The following is a 14,866-nucleotide window of genomic DNA, read 5'->3' as shown; positions in this document are numbered from 1 at the left end:
ACTGTGTTATATTAATTTTCTAACCCACCATAAACACTTATTAAGCTGACCAGCCCCTCCTACTGTCCTGCCACTTGTTACATAATGTAATCCTGACATAGAGTGTGTACTATAGAACCAGTTACTATCATAATCATAATGGTGACAGATGTCAGATAAAGGTTATTGATCTTATTTACTTATTTGTTTGGAGAAGAAGTATAAAAGATTTAGTAATAGGTGAATCCTAAACAATTTTTTTAAGTGGCAATCTTGGAGCTCTCTGCAGATTTTTTTATTTTTTATATTCCAACATATACAATGTAATCACAAGACCTCACCAGGTGACGGCACACTCAAGTTTTTTTCAACTTATATTAACGCCAACACCAAGAATGGGAAATTACAATACTCGTTTTCACCTGAGCGAAGTGAGGAAAATTGTGTAAATTGCCTTTCCCAAGGGCACAAGATCGGTGGCATGTCAGGACTCGAACCTGGGACCTACACTGCAGAATTAGAAAGCTCATTACAACTTGAGTGTACTTACATGGTTCCACATAGCTGGAGTGCACAGCCAAGCCCAGCTGGTGGTAGGACAGTGGGTTCTCCTCCAGCAGGGCAGTAGCATAGTCGTTCCACTCATAGCGGTGATGCTTGGAGCTCCAGTAGTCAGACGTACCACCAGGCAGCTCTTCTGTTTCTGTCAGGAACACCCCACTGTCCTCAGCACCAAGCTTGCCTGGAGTTTCTATAATCAAATCAAATTGAATCTCTTTTCTATGTTCATGCCCATGGGGCTAAATGCATACATTGGAGTAATATTGATGTTACATGTCACATCTTATTGAGTAATATAATACATAGCATAGAAGGATATAAGAATAAATTAATGCTAAAGTCTTAGGAACTACTAGAGAGAGAGAGAAATTCTGTCTAGAGTCTAGCGTATAATTATAGGATTCCTGAAAAAAAAATTCAAGCCATGGAATGTAATACAAAATTCATTCCATGGCTCGAAAGGTTTTTGATTGTCAGCACACTGTCAAAGTTGGTCCAGTGACCACTTCCATAAAAAGACCATCGGCCTAAGATGACCGCTTTTCACCGGTCCTGAATTTTTCCCTCATAATCATAGATCACTTAGCATTTAAGCATTGTGCCCAAGATGACCACTTGTCTTCTGTGACCACGACCACCCAAAGTTTCCAAAGGATACAACTCTGATGCCAGTGCCAGGGACTCAGGGCTTGAAATTCATTAAAGGGAATAGGTGCACTGGTGCATCCAACATAAAAAAATTCATGTAGGTGCACCAAAATTTTTTCGATGCACCATATAGACTAAAAAAAGTAGTAACAGGAAAAATTGGGTGCACAGCTTCAGATTCGGGTGCACTAAGGCACACATGCACCCAGTATTTTGAGCTCTGAACCCAGAATCTTTGGATTATGAATATAACAACCCTAACCACTGTCAGCTTAACAAAACCTTCATCACAGAGGTAATAAAATGGATACTTCACCTGTTTTGATGTCCTGTAAAGCAACCTTCTTCTGTACTTGATGATCGGATGAGGAGTTTTCTGTTGTCTCGGTGGTCTGGTCTTCTGACTGTCTGCTTTCTGTGCCTTTTGATTCTGTTGGATCTCCTGAAGAGTCCAGCTGAAGGAAAAATAAATTTTATTCAAACATAATAATGAATGATGATAGGAGTACTAACATCGAAGAACTAAAAGTTACATGTAGACAAAGTCATTAAAGCATTATGTAACATTTATAATAGGATGGTACAAATTAAAAAAAAAATACCAGCTGTCAGCCATGTTTGTTTACATTCTCAATGGTAGTTTGTGGTGGTACCACAAATTGAGTTCACCTTATGACATTGTGATCTTTTTTGCAGCCAACCATAAATGTCAGAAATTTGGTATAATTGCACAAATGTCTAAAAGGAGAAGTCATCTTTTTTTCTTTAATTTTTGGTGCAAAAATGCAAAGTAGCATATTAGAATAATGACCTTTTTTTACTACTTTGAACCTCTGTTTTCCAAGCACACAGTATATATTATTATTATTAGTAGTAGTAGACTGACTGTCTTTTACATGGCAATGCAAAACGTACAGACTCGGAGGTTATACTGCAATTAGCCATACATTTATATTACTTATATCATACGTCATTTATATAGCCATAGAAAAATAACATTTTTGCAATGAAAGCCATATGAAAAAGTTTTTTTCAAAAATTGCTTCAAAAATAAATAATTATTGAATATTCATTATTGATTTTCCTTAAAATCTCCACATACCTCTCCTGAATCATCTTCTCCTGACCCGTTCTCCATCACCCTCTCCTCTTCCTCCTCCTCCTCCTCCGTGGAGCTCATGTCTTCAGACTCCTCCCCTGACTCTGTCGAACTCATCTCCTCGGAGCGCTCCCCATCACTACTGTACATGGAGCTGGGAGGATACACTGTTGCTTCAGTGGCCAGTGTCAGCTCTCTTACTTGCTTTCTGATATGCAGTGGCGGCAACGGCGACATATCGTCCTCGCTGTCCAGTCTCCCCTGTAAGACTCTCTCGTTCTCCTCCCGAATATCGCTGTACGGTCTATCGCTGGAAACGGTGGAACCCTCCGCGGACGCTGTGCGCCGACTCTGCCTCCTCTTGGTTTTCTTCTGTTTCTTCTCAGTTACTTTGCTGTAAACCTCGTCTGGAAGTTTTTCTACGGGAGTTGGTGAGTCGAACTTGTCGTCTAAGGATGCTCTCTCCATGTCGTGGGAAATGACGTCGCCTTGGTCGAGTTTTTCCAAACTGTGCTGCAGACTTGGCTGGAGGTGTGGCACCACCTGGACCTCTCTGTGTGAGAGGGAGGGGATACTGTCAGATGACAGTGAGTGGGAGAGTCTGTTTCTGTCCAACAGGCCTTCAATTCGGCCTTCAAGCCACTCCACTCTGTCTCTGGCATGCTGTACCTGGAAATGTTAAGACACAAAAAAAATATGATCAGTTACTATCACATTTCAGTAACATTTCAGTGAGGCTTAACTGTTACGACATAATGCTAAAGTGATAATATTATGACTGATCTCTTACTGACAGTTACTGTCTTGTGAGTACTGGCATGCTACTGACATTGAGTCTGAACTGGTACTGTTATAATTAGATTGTAGAAAAGACAAACAGATTGCATGATTCTACCACCTCTGAACACTATTTCCTCTCAGTTGCGTTCAGCCACTACCTTATTACAAGTTACAGACAATCAAGAAAGGAACGAAAAAGGACATGAATATGTATTTAAAATCATTTGTAAAATTCCTATTTGAAACAGACACTAGTACCAACCTCCTTGTCCTCCCTGATAGCTTTTTTCAGTATTTCTCTTGCAAACAGCAGCTCATCATTGATCTTCGAGGCAACCTGTTCAAACAGTAACTTACTGATTATACCTAACAAACTGATTGAAATGTACTACCGGGGGTTAAAATATCATTGTATAATGTTGTAAAACACAGTATTTATGGGCAAATCCCATAATCAAAATTACGGGCACAAAGTAGTGCAGCACGGTTCTTGAGATAGCTGCAGAGATTACAAATTACATTAAATTCTCAGAGCCCAGATTAGGAACATTTACGCGTTACGGCTAATGTACTGATTACAAATCACTATGCTTTTGGTAAAAAGACCTGATTACGCTTTACGAAAAAGGGCATGCAGGGCCTTGTACAAAGTTACATTTCGTACCATGAGACCAGCTCTCAACCTAACACACAGTGAAACGGCTCCCCCTAGTGATTCAGATGCAAACTGACCTGAAGCTTGAGCACCATCTCCTCAGACTTGGCCCTGAGAATGTGCACCTGAGTGTTGTGGAAGTCCACTTCTGTGATGGAGCGGGAATTCTTCAGCTCATGTAGCGACTTTGCCAGGCTGTCCTGAAGGTCTTGAATCACCTGGACCTGAAGAAATGAAAAAAATATAGTTCTTGAACATCCAAAAGTATCTACAAAGAAACGTTTAGCTTATTTTCTGTGGCACCCCAAAAAATCAGACCAGGACCCTACCAGTAACCGTTTTACATCACAATTTTTGGTATGTTTTGTACCACGAATGTTGATATACATAATGGGATAGTGTTCTTTCAATTGTGACTTTATGTCATACCTGGGCCGCAATACCGCTCAAGGCCGAAGCTAGACTTCGTATGCCTTGGCGAGGCAGCTTTCCAGTAGCTCAGTGGTGCACTTCAGTACGTTGGGCGAAGGTCGTAGGGGGAAAACTACGCCTGCGGTTTTAAAGCCGCCCCCCCCCCCCGTTCCCTTCTAGTCGTATCAGTCTTTCATTGTGAAATGTCGTCTTTTATGTCATTATTTTATTTTGATGTGTCAAGTTAGCAGGAGTGGGTTGGTGGAAGCACTTGGACAGTAACCTGTGGTGGGTAGCTTGACACATCCTTTTTCTGTTACCTTTCCTTTGTCTATGTCTCAGTTACGTCGAAAAGTTTAAAAAAAAGAAAATACAATGTAGTCAAAAAACCGGCTATCTCTCTTGTCTAGTTTTCCCTCTCTTTTTGATTTTTAAGTTATACCCCAATTAAAAACGGGTGTTCTGGCCCATGTGATAAGTGGTACGGCCCGTGGTTCTCTTTTGTTATCACACTGGCTTCCCGTTGTTCCATGAATAATTATGGGTTCACCACACCACGAAGTGGTGGTGAACCCATATTGCTTTTTCTGATGTTTCTTCTCCTTCTCCTTCTCCTCCTCCTCCTCCTGCCATATCTTTAAATGGATTCAGCTTCTTCATTTTAGGGCCTAAGGTCCTGAAATTTGGTATGGAGGTACAGTGGGCAAATACCCCTAGGCGTTTTTTAAATTTTTGTGATACAGGCTTTTAGAATGGTTTTATTTGAGTTTTTTGGCTGTGTTATAGCAAATGTATTACTGTGTTAGTGTGCCGTGTTTACCACGTCTGGGCATGAGTCATCACAATGGAATGCAGGGCATCAACCAATAGGCATGCAGCTTTCCTCTATACTTCTTGCTGATTGGCTGTTGGGATTTAACTTGATTAACACCCGCACAGAGCATTTCCACCTGCACAGAGCATTTCTTGCTGATTGGCTGTTGGGATTTAACTTGATTAACACCTGCACAGAGCATTTCCATACTGACAGTATGTCTTTATTCAAGTGTTTTGGTAGGTATTTCAAGCTTTTCTGCTCCAGCATTGGAATGCGGGGCATGAACGTTTTTTATTTTATTTTGAAAATCAACAGTTTGCATTATGCAATTAAAAATCCTAACCAATAAAGTAGGGAATAGCTATCCAACTGTTGTTTTAGTTGTATGTTACTCCATATTATAGTTATATCAATGTAAATCATTGTTTTCCCTTGTGTTTCTCATTCTTTCCCTGCCATGTGGTAAAATGTGGTGAACCCATCGCTGTATTTGCTCCAAAGCAAATATTGGCCTTTCTAGTTTGAATGCATTTTGTGCACACTTTTTATCTAGAATATTGGGTTTTCAAGCCCTAAAAACTGCATTGGGTTACATCTCATGAATTCAAAAAAGTCTATCAGCCAACAAATCTAAAGAAACAGTCAAATGTACATAATTTATGTACAGATCAGTTAGTCTTTATTCTGTAACAGAAGATTTGTCTCTGGAGGACATTACATGATGATGCGTCACTGTGTCATCCGACATCAATTATTCAAAAGACCTTTTCAAGAAAATCTCGGCAAACGTTAACTACACAGGAAAACGATTTGAACTATTATGCTCTACACAAAAGCAATGAGCTCTTTACTTTAATTACTTTTTAATATGCTTTGTGCATTAGACTGACTAAATGCTCTATCGTTAAGTGTTCAAAGTTGTTATTGTCATTTTAATCTGTTATTATGTAAATCCATCAGGGTGTAAAATTGTGTTTTTGAACTTTTGTGTAATTTGAATACCAGGCCAGCAATCAGTGTTTTGAGTTTGATCTAAACAATGACAAATTTAATCTAAACAGCACTATGGCCTGCATTGTATTTTGTTAGTGCACAGGAAAGGTATACAAGTTTTTTTTTTCATTTCTTATGTACTTCAATGTTTTGTAACCTCAGAACAAGGCTCATGCAAACCTCTTATAATAAGTTAGATGTCTTTGGTTACTTACAAGTGAGAACTTTGTGAACTTAGCATATTTGGCCTCTGTACATTTGAATAAGCTGACAAAACACGAGTTGTAACACAGTCTCTGAAAATTTAAACTATATGCGGCTCTAGATAGTCGGCTCTAGATTGAGGGACATCACTGCTTCAAGTGAAAAATGTTGGTCAGCTAGAGGTATGTCATAATGAATCCAAGTGTTAAAATTAGTAACTACTATACAGGGCTGGAATTACCCCTTAATAGATTTGATGCTGTGCACCTAATTTTTTACTGGTCTGTACCAGTGTAAGTATTAGCTTTTTGTGCAAGTATTTTATTTTTCCACTGTGAACCTACGTATGCATCTTTCCCAAATTAATAGTAAAACTATATAATTTAGACTTGTCCTTGTGTACACTTACCCTAATTTTACCTGCAGTAACTTGCATACATGTACTATGCTGTGGTTCTAGCCCTATACATATACATTGTACATTTATTTTGGTACTTCCCACATACCTGTTCTTTGATAAGAATGTCTGTACGATGAGCCACAGCGAGTTTGTCCCGTAGTGGTGCTCCGCTCCGTACTGACCGCGGTCTCACCAAAGACGCCATGACGTTCTCAACTGAAAAACAAATTATAAGTTAAACTTAAAGTGGATGGCTCTTAAAATCATCAGTTTAATTCAATTGCTTAATCTGTATCACTGCATGTTTATGTATGTAATAATAATACATGTACATGTACTTTCTTTTTGAAGCTCTCTAAGTGACTCAATTGTATCTGTATCTCTAATCATGGAGGTAAAATCTCATTTTTCTACCTCCATGCTCTAATCTATCTCGCAACAATATCTGTATATATGATATTGTGTACCTCCCTCCCCCTTGGGGCTTAAATATAGCAATAAAACCTCTAAATTCCCTTTATTTTTAAAAGTCTACAGATTGCGGGATTCAGGTTTACTAACATTAGTAACAAAGGCCTTCTTTTTTACTAGACCTACCAATAATACCATGTGATTATAATTACAAGCAGCAATGTTTCTAGGCTTTATTTTAGACAATGTTTATTAATCACAGGATTTATGGCATAATAAAAGTTGAGGAGCATCATTTGTTTAATAACTGATAATCTCTGTACAGTGACCTCGCTTTATTAATAATATTATAACTAAAAAAAAACCTGATATTTCCCCCATCTCGGATCTCCTATCATTTATTTGATAATTAGAAATAAAGATCATTTTAATCGATTTTCTATCAAAAATTCTTGGCTGAATTATCATAGAAATCGTAGTCACGGTGTAAAAAGAATTCAAACACTTTAACTATAACTTGTTGGTTTTAGCATGGAGGTAGAGAGAGGGCACTTCATCAATCTGTGTTTTGAAATGGAGTGAGCGTCTCAAGTTGCTGTGGCAACGAGGCGGGCGCGCGGCCGACCGTTTCCGGACAACAACCCGACAAACTACGAGCAAAGACGCCGTCTGCAGCTTTCTGTAAGTCTCCCGTCGTCTTTAAGACTTATTTACCCATTTCTCACCTGTCTAGACTCGGTCACCCAAGCACGGGAACTTTTTCTTCCGATTTTCTTGGTCGCCCTGGCATCGTGACCCCGAATGACCCTGCACTTCTCAAAAACGCAACTACACTCGTTTACGGTGCTCAGGCCTTGATGCAAAAGATACCGTACGAATTTGGCAACAAATAGAACGTTAATATATTAAATATATTATTTTTATTCCAATTTTGGCGATATTAGGGAAGCTTTGGTGAATTATTTTCGTAATTTACCTTACCCTGACTTATGAGCGTTTTGATGCAGTAAATCTCGTAAAATCTCGCCAATTAAGTACAAGATGATCTCGCGATTTGCGAGACCCACAACTCCGCGCGCGAACCGTCATCTGCCTCTTTCCGCCGACATCTTGGATCGGTAACACTAGGTAAGGATATGGCAAGAAAATCGGCCTGAATCTAAATATTTAGAGCAATTATAAAGACCATCTGTGTCACGGCTTGTTGAAATAAACTTTAGTGAATTAGATAAGTAGAATATTTTGGTTCTTTGTTCGTGGAATAAGTCAGTATCTATGATAGAAAACATAATATCCTACCGAACCCTCCGTATTGGCATGTCTCTGGTAGCATAAATAGTATATACGTGTGTAGACTAAACCGATCGGTCTCGTATATGATGTTAAAAGAAGTATGAAGAAAATTATGTTTTATCGATCGATGCAGATATTTGTTTCAAAAAGTACACACATTTTTAGAACTGAGTACCATCATTTTGTGTTGATAATTCTTTTAGAAGCATGTCTCGATTTGCTACTAAAATTCTGGCTGGTTGTACTTCTATGTGGTTGACGTTATGTTACGTTTATTAAAGGTGATCAGGGTACCTTTAAAGTTATTTCCAGGTCAACTATTGGTGGATTACTTGAGCACTAGTACTGTAATTGTTACAGATCTACAGGCACATGTGTATAATTTTTTTGACCAAGGAGGTAACTGTACACAGTATTTTTGTGTGTATTCACAGTATCATGATTAAAAATAAAATTATAATTTATATGCTTTAGTTAGTATATTCATGCACAAAAAGTTTCTTGATATTTTGAGTGACAACAGATGTAACACACCTTGTCGTTTCCCAAGGGTTGTTTTTGGTGTTGTTTGTGTCATCTTTATGCATGTATGTGTCCATGTAAATGATGTATGTACCGATTGGCCTGTGTACAAAAACCTGAAGTGTAGTACCCCAAGGGCTGGCGTACAATCTGATCTGAAAGTACGTTCTAATCTTGACAAACGTTAAAGCATACCGATTTACATGAAGGAAAGATTCTACATGCAGTTTTCACACACTGGCGCGTGTACGCAGTTTTCGCACCATCAGATTTTTACCCTCCATGAAAATGGGGGTACTGTTTTTACTCCGTTTCATGTTTGGTCTGATATCTGAAGATCGGTGAGAAGGAACTGTACGATATTTGGCAGATTGATGGATGGGGCCTTGGAGATTGTGTAGGTTGACTTTGAGCCCCTGGTGATTGACCTTGGTACTGCAGTTTAATTTTTTTATTCTGTTGTTTTCGCGTTATGGACTGTTTGTGCGATATTAAGGTAGCATGTAGTTGTTATTACCATGGTTTAGTGGTTTAAATTTGGGTCCCCTAGCTGTTTGCGTTTGATATTTACAAAATGTTTAATGTTGGACTTTTTGTGTTGAATGTTTGGAAAATCTGGGGGATGGTTTGGTATGATTTTTGGTATGTGGGTAGTTGTTGAGTCTCTTTGTGTTTTGGAGTGCATTAGCAGGTTGTCGCATATTTTTATTGCTTAATTTAAAAGGATTTTCACTTTTTCACCCCTACTTCATAATAGGATGGTCTGTTTGACCCAAAAGTTGGGACAGAGTGTTTTTGTTTATACCTCCAGCTGGCAGGTCAGACCCAGGCAGTCCTATCTATTTTTACCCCTAGACAGTCTGCAGGAAAATAAATCTTGTTTGTCTGGTCTGCAGGTCATTTGCCTGGTCATTGACCTACATGTACAGGCAAATGTAGCCTGGGTACCATCCCCAGTAGTATATTCGCAAACTCTATAACAGTTATAGAGTTTGTGAATATACTACTGGGGATGGTACCCAGGCTAAGGCAAATGACCTGCTGGCCATCAAAGTAAACAAACCATGGTAACAAGACACTAAATGCCTGCACATGACAGCTTGATAAATACAAAGTGACACCACAAATCATTCTGCTGATAAAAACAAAGTTTGACTCATAATATCTCTATTGAAATACACCAAAAGATTACAAAATAACAAGCTATTTCATGGAGGGATGATGTCTACGACTTCTCCTTGTTGTCCCTGTGTAAATCAATCCTATGAGTGTATGTTTACGATGGAATCATTTTTGCTGAAATGAATGCATGAAGTCTCTGCCTTGTTGTTGTTGTTCATGTTGTTGTTGTTGTTGTTGTTGTGCTGCAGCCACCATGGTGCGTATGAACGTGCTGGCCGATGCGCTCAATGCCATCAACAATGCCGAGAAGCGTGGCAAACGTCAGGTGATGCTGAGACCCAACTCCAAGGTCATTGTGAAGTTCCTGACTGTGATGATGAAGCATGGTAGGTCGACATTATATCTTATTATGTGTCAAATACTGTCAGTTTTTCTTTATAACATATAACTTATAAGGCCATGTTGATTATATGGATGACATCCTCTGGGAACTCAAAAACTGTGTTTTGGCAAAAAAAAAGTTAGGCAAATAAAAAGTTGCCTTCATTATGAAATCTAGATGGTCATGAAGGTTGAACAAATGACTGGTGAATAGTAGACTTTTCATTTTCGTTTGTTTACATTTTGTTCTTGTCCTTTGGTATTCTGCGACATAAGTATCATTTTCCAATTTTTTGTCGATTCATGGCATACATTTGCTCATTTTTCAGCTACTTTGTATGATTTTCACTATCACAGTATGGTCGAAAACCTTTTTTTGGGAAATGGACGAAAATTCATGTGCACACGGATGTCATCCATATAATCAAATCAACATGGCCTAAAAATATGCTTCTCAGCAATATATATTATTATTAGTGTCATTCATGACTAGGGCTTCATACTGAAACTTGCGTTCAGGTCTGGATTAAAGTCCAGAGGTTTAGGTTCGGGACCTAAACCCATGACGCAAATTCGCATGCTGGCAAACAATTTACATGCAATTTGAAGAAGTACAATGTACTAGTGTCCAGCGTAACCACTGCAAAAGCTTAGAACTATATTTTACAGTATACAATTTTTTAAAAAGATTCAAAATCTTTTTTAGACATGAATACTAGTGTTGTTGTTTTTTATGTAAGCCCAGTACGTAGTCGCCATGTTTTGTTTTTTTAGGGACCTGAAACAAAACGCTTTTGGACCAGTTTCGGTCCAGTATACCGGTACACACCCCTATTTTTGATGTAGGCAACAAATGTAAGAAGTCACCAAAGTGTTGAGTACACTGCAGAGTTACTTATTTCTGCAGTGATAATTAGACTTTGGTAAAGCAATGTGATACTTCCCTCACCTGGTAGTGTTGCTGTCATTGCCAGGTAGACTTATATGTATCCACATATTCCCAAAGATATGTACCAAAAAACACACTATCAACCTACAGTAACTGATATCTACAGTTAAGTATCAGAACTACAATAAAGTCTTTGCTGTTTACGATTCTTCTATATGGTGCACCCAAAAATCTTTTTGGGTGCACCACTCCAGTTTTTTATTTCTAAAATTGAATTTTGGGCCTTGTGTAATAAAACTATATAATATTGACTGCCTTTTGCCAGCCTACATCGGAGAGTTTGAGATTGTGGATGACCACAGAGCTGGCAAGATCGTGGTGAACCTGACTGGGCGGATGAACAAGTGTGGGGTGATCAGTCCCCGCTACGATGTGGCCGTGAGGGATCTGGAGAGCTGGCAGAACAGACTGCTGCCTTCCAGACAGTTTGGGTCAGTCTTTATCTCTGTTTAAAGGCATGCATTGCAGAGCTCAAAATACTGGGTGCATGTGCACCTTTAAGTGCACTCAAATTAGGAGCTTTGCACCCAATTTTTTCCTGTGGGTGCACCAGTGCACCCAAATATTTTCTTAGCTTTTCATATGTAAACATGACCTTGAAAACCACGAATACAAAAGTACCGCAAATATGAAGTGATTTACAGTAGTGATTTGAGGAATGAATCCACTGTACTTAATAGTGATGCATACCTAAACTCAATTTCAGGTTCAGGTCCGGATTCAAGTCCAGAGGTTTAGGTTCAGGTCCGGACTTACATGTAAGTCCGGACCTAAACCCATGGCATATACAAAATTGCATGTTGGCAACCTTGCAATGTTGTCTGGGTGAAACTTTGGCCACATAACATGGAGGCTGGTACTTGACGATGCCCAATGGCAATGTTTTCTTCATTTTGCAGCAAAGATTTTGGAATCTACAGATGGTTTTAGGTGGTTTAAAAAGAAAAGGGGTATGTGAAATGGTCTTTTATGGTAATAAGTCCGGACTCGGTTCTTGACTTTTAGTTTTTTTCGGACTTGAACCTAAACATTTTTACAAGTCCGGATCCAAGTCCAGTGAACCGGTATGCACCACTAGTACTTAATAAGGGATTTGTATGTTTATTCTGTTCCCCTTTGTGTTCCCAGGTACATCGTACTGACCACGTCATCAGGCATCATGGACCACGAGGAAGCCAGGAGAAAGCACACAGGAGGGAAAATCTTAGGCTACTTCTTCTGATCCAGTCTAAACCGCTCTGCTGAGGTCCGTGCCGACGCTCAGACAAAAAATAATAAACTTGTCACATGTAGACCATCTGGGGTTGTGTGTTTTATTATTTCATGGTTTGGTGTGAGGGATAACATAGAAATGAATGATTTTTCTGTTTCTTACATGTACATGACATTGTATGTGAGAAAGTACCTGGGATGAACTATGGGGGTGGCATGGAGGATAGTGCAAACAAACCAGGCCTCGAAATTAACTTTTCCTATTGTCCCAGTACTGTCCCAAATATAAATTACAATTGTCCCGAAGTGAGGATAAACTGTCCCAACCTGTTTTTTTTTGGGGGGTGACTTCTACTTGAAGTCAACCTCATTTTGCTTCTGTTCACTTCCAGGTGCACTGTCATTGCAGAGTAGATAAGAAATTTTGGGGGGATTTTCTGGAGCCAAAATCTGGTACCTGTTCCTGATGGACAAATGTAGGGCTGACATACTGGTGTTGATTACTTTAATATTGTCCCAAAAGTGTCCCAAAGTGTCTTTTTAGTTGTCCCAGCCAGCCTAGATTTTAGTGGTCAGTGGCGAGCTTAGGACGACCTTTAATTTCGAGCCCTGCAAACTCCATGTGACTCCGATACAGTTCTTGGTCTAGACAAGGTGTCGGGATGGGGAGGGGGGCAGATTGTAACATGGCTTTTGAATTGAGGGTTTGTGTATGATTGTGTACTTGTGTGTCTGTGCCTGCGTATGAGTGTGTATGTCAAAAGGTACTACATTGTGTGTGTGTGTGTGAAGGAAATGAGATTAAATGGTTTAATTTACAGTTGTGCCAATTTTACAGTACGTAAAACTCTAGCTGTGCAGACATTTAGTACGTTACAGACCACTCCACTCCACATAGACTATGCACCCGTGTATATGCATATATGTACACATGTTTGTGTGTGCATTAAAGCAAAGGAAACGAATTTCTCAACTCCTAACAAATTTAGCAGTAGCCTGTCATCACACTGTTTGGATATTTGCTCTGTGTTACAGACCTCACCCAGTCAATTACTGTACAGTTGTATGGACATAAGTTGCCCCATTATATTATTAGCTGCCTGGTACACACAATACATATTGTGCTTCAGTGGACTGGAATATAAGCAATTAATACCTGCCACAGTTCGAATAATTTATTGTGCAGGTAGGAGAAGAAATAAAGTGATCATTTTAGCCCAAGTGCTGCGCGGAATACTACTGCTGCGGTCTACTTGTGCGTATTCAGTCGGTGGAAGGTAAGTCCTTAAGTTACATTTTTAGGGGTACTATATACGTGTATATATATATATATTGACATATATATGTACTAGCTTGGTCTCCACCAGGCTCCTTTGCTGGCTGAATAAATAGTAGAAATCGGCCTAAAAGGGAATGGAGTTACCCGGTCATAGGGGGTCCAATTTGCCTGTAAAGGAGTCTGATGGAGACTACACTAGTTGTAACAAAGACTAAGTGGTCCGGAGTAGGAACGTATCTTAAGTAGTACACTACATGTGTTGGGATGAGCTTGACCTCATGCAAAAAGCGGTATCAGCGACATATTCGTAGAATTGGTAGGAAAAAGTAGAAATATGGCTGTTACTGTCCAAATCTAAGACCTCACCATCATTGCTACATGTTCAAGATAGCCGTCAGAAGGATAAAAAGCAGTTCATTATAAAATTCGTATTTTTTTTTAATTATAGATTTCTACCATTTCGCATATTTGAACAAAAAATAGGGAAAAAATAAGATAGAATATGTGCGTAAGACCTTTGAAGCCGCAATCGTGCATTTAGACGTACCCCTGCTAGTAGAAAACTGCAAATGTTGTGTTAAAAAGTTACACCAATTATATCTTACATAGCTATATACCGTAAGACTAATTCCTGAAGATATCCATTGAGTATTTTGTAGTTGGTACGCATTTCTATTGTAAAAGTTTGGAAACGTTGGTCAGTAGATTTGTCAGGTTAATTTGTCAACAATGTAAAATATACGACATTGGTGAATGCCATGCGTACTCAAAAACACCCTTTATTAAACATTTTCTTAAGGATCCAAGAAGCTAAAAATTCGCGCCACTGCACTTTTTCATGTCGACACAAAAGGCCGTCTAATAAATATACATGTATATTTTCTCCAGAGGTGGCAAAAATTTGAACTGGGATGAAAGTGAAGAAGGATGTGGTTTAGTTGTATTTTGACTTGTCTAAATCTAGTACTTGGGCTAAACAGAGTGTCTGGGTCAACAGAGTTGGATAGGGGCGTAGCATTTGCGGCAGAAGTTGCGATTAGAAAGTGTGTGTGTGTGCTTATATTTGTATGTGTTTGTGTGTGTGTGTGTGTGTGTATGTGTGTGTGTGTGTGTGTGTGCGTGTGTGCGTGTGTATGTGTGTGTGTGTGTG

At 39.1% G+C, this 14,866-nt stretch overlaps 2 protein-coding genes across 3 annotated transcripts in view; one reads left to right on the top strand and one right to left on the bottom strand.

Moving 5' to 3' along the window:
* The window catches only part of LOC109481530, a 34,687-nt gene extending 26,928 nt beyond the window's left edge, over positions 1–7,759 (bottom strand). For both annotated transcript variants that reach the window (XM_019784107.1, XM_019784108.1), the window contains exons 1-7: positions 7,684–7,759; positions 6,654–6,763; positions 3,800–3,946; positions 3,330–3,404; positions 2,291–2,956; positions 1,505–1,643; positions 530–730 (exon numbers count right to left, since the gene is read on the bottom strand). In XM_019784107.1, coding sequence (XP_019639666.1) covers positions 530–730; positions 1,505–1,643; positions 2,291–2,956; positions 3,330–3,404; positions 3,800–3,946; positions 6,654–6,752 — 1,327 coding nt within the window. In that variant the 5' untranslated portion in view covers positions 6,753–6,763; positions 7,684–7,759. The remainder of the gene's footprint in view (positions 1–529; positions 731–1,504; positions 1,644–2,290; positions 2,957–3,329; positions 3,405–3,799; positions 3,947–6,653; positions 6,764–7,683) is intronic.
* A 250-nt stretch (positions 7,760–8,009) lies between these two features.
* On the top strand, positions 8,010–12,522 carry LOC109481573 (40S ribosomal protein S15a). The gene is made up of 4 exons (XM_019784167.1): positions 8,010–8,086; positions 10,144–10,281; positions 11,491–11,656; positions 12,354–12,522. The coding sequence occupies exons 2-4, from the start codon at positions 10,149–10,151 to the stop codon at positions 12,445–12,447; spliced, it is 393 nt and encodes a 130-aa protein (XP_019639726.1). The 5' UTR covers positions 8,010–8,086; positions 10,144–10,148; the 3' UTR covers positions 12,448–12,522.
* Positions 12,523–14,866: the final 2,344 nt, after the last annotated feature.

The sequence above is a fragment of the Branchiostoma belcheri genome, unplaced genomic scaffold (assembly GCF_001625305.1).
Source record: "Branchiostoma belcheri isolate BF01 breed outbred unplaced genomic scaffold, Haploidv18h27 scaffold56, whole genome shotgun sequence".
Classification (NCBI taxonomy): domain Eukaryota; kingdom Metazoa; phylum Chordata; class Leptocardii; order Amphioxiformes; family Branchiostomatidae; genus Branchiostoma; species Branchiostoma belcheri.
The sequence above is the reverse complement of the archived record's forward strand: the minus strand, read 5'-3'. Positions and strand labels throughout refer to the sequence as shown.

Bases quoted from the DNA above. Each gene is read 5' to 3' on its own strand.
- LOC109481573 (XM_019784167.1), top strand. From the start codon at position 10,149: ATGGTGCGTATGAACGTGCTGGCCGATGCGCTCAATGCCATCAACAAT. The intron at 10,282-11,490 runs GTAGGTCGACAT...GCCTTTTGCCAG, and splicing joins GACTGTGATGATGAAGCATG to CCTACATCGGAGAGTTTGAG. The intron at 11,657-12,353 runs GTCAGTCTTTAT...TTGTGTTCCCAG, and splicing joins CTGCCTTCCAGACAGTTTGG to GTACATCGTACTGACCACGT.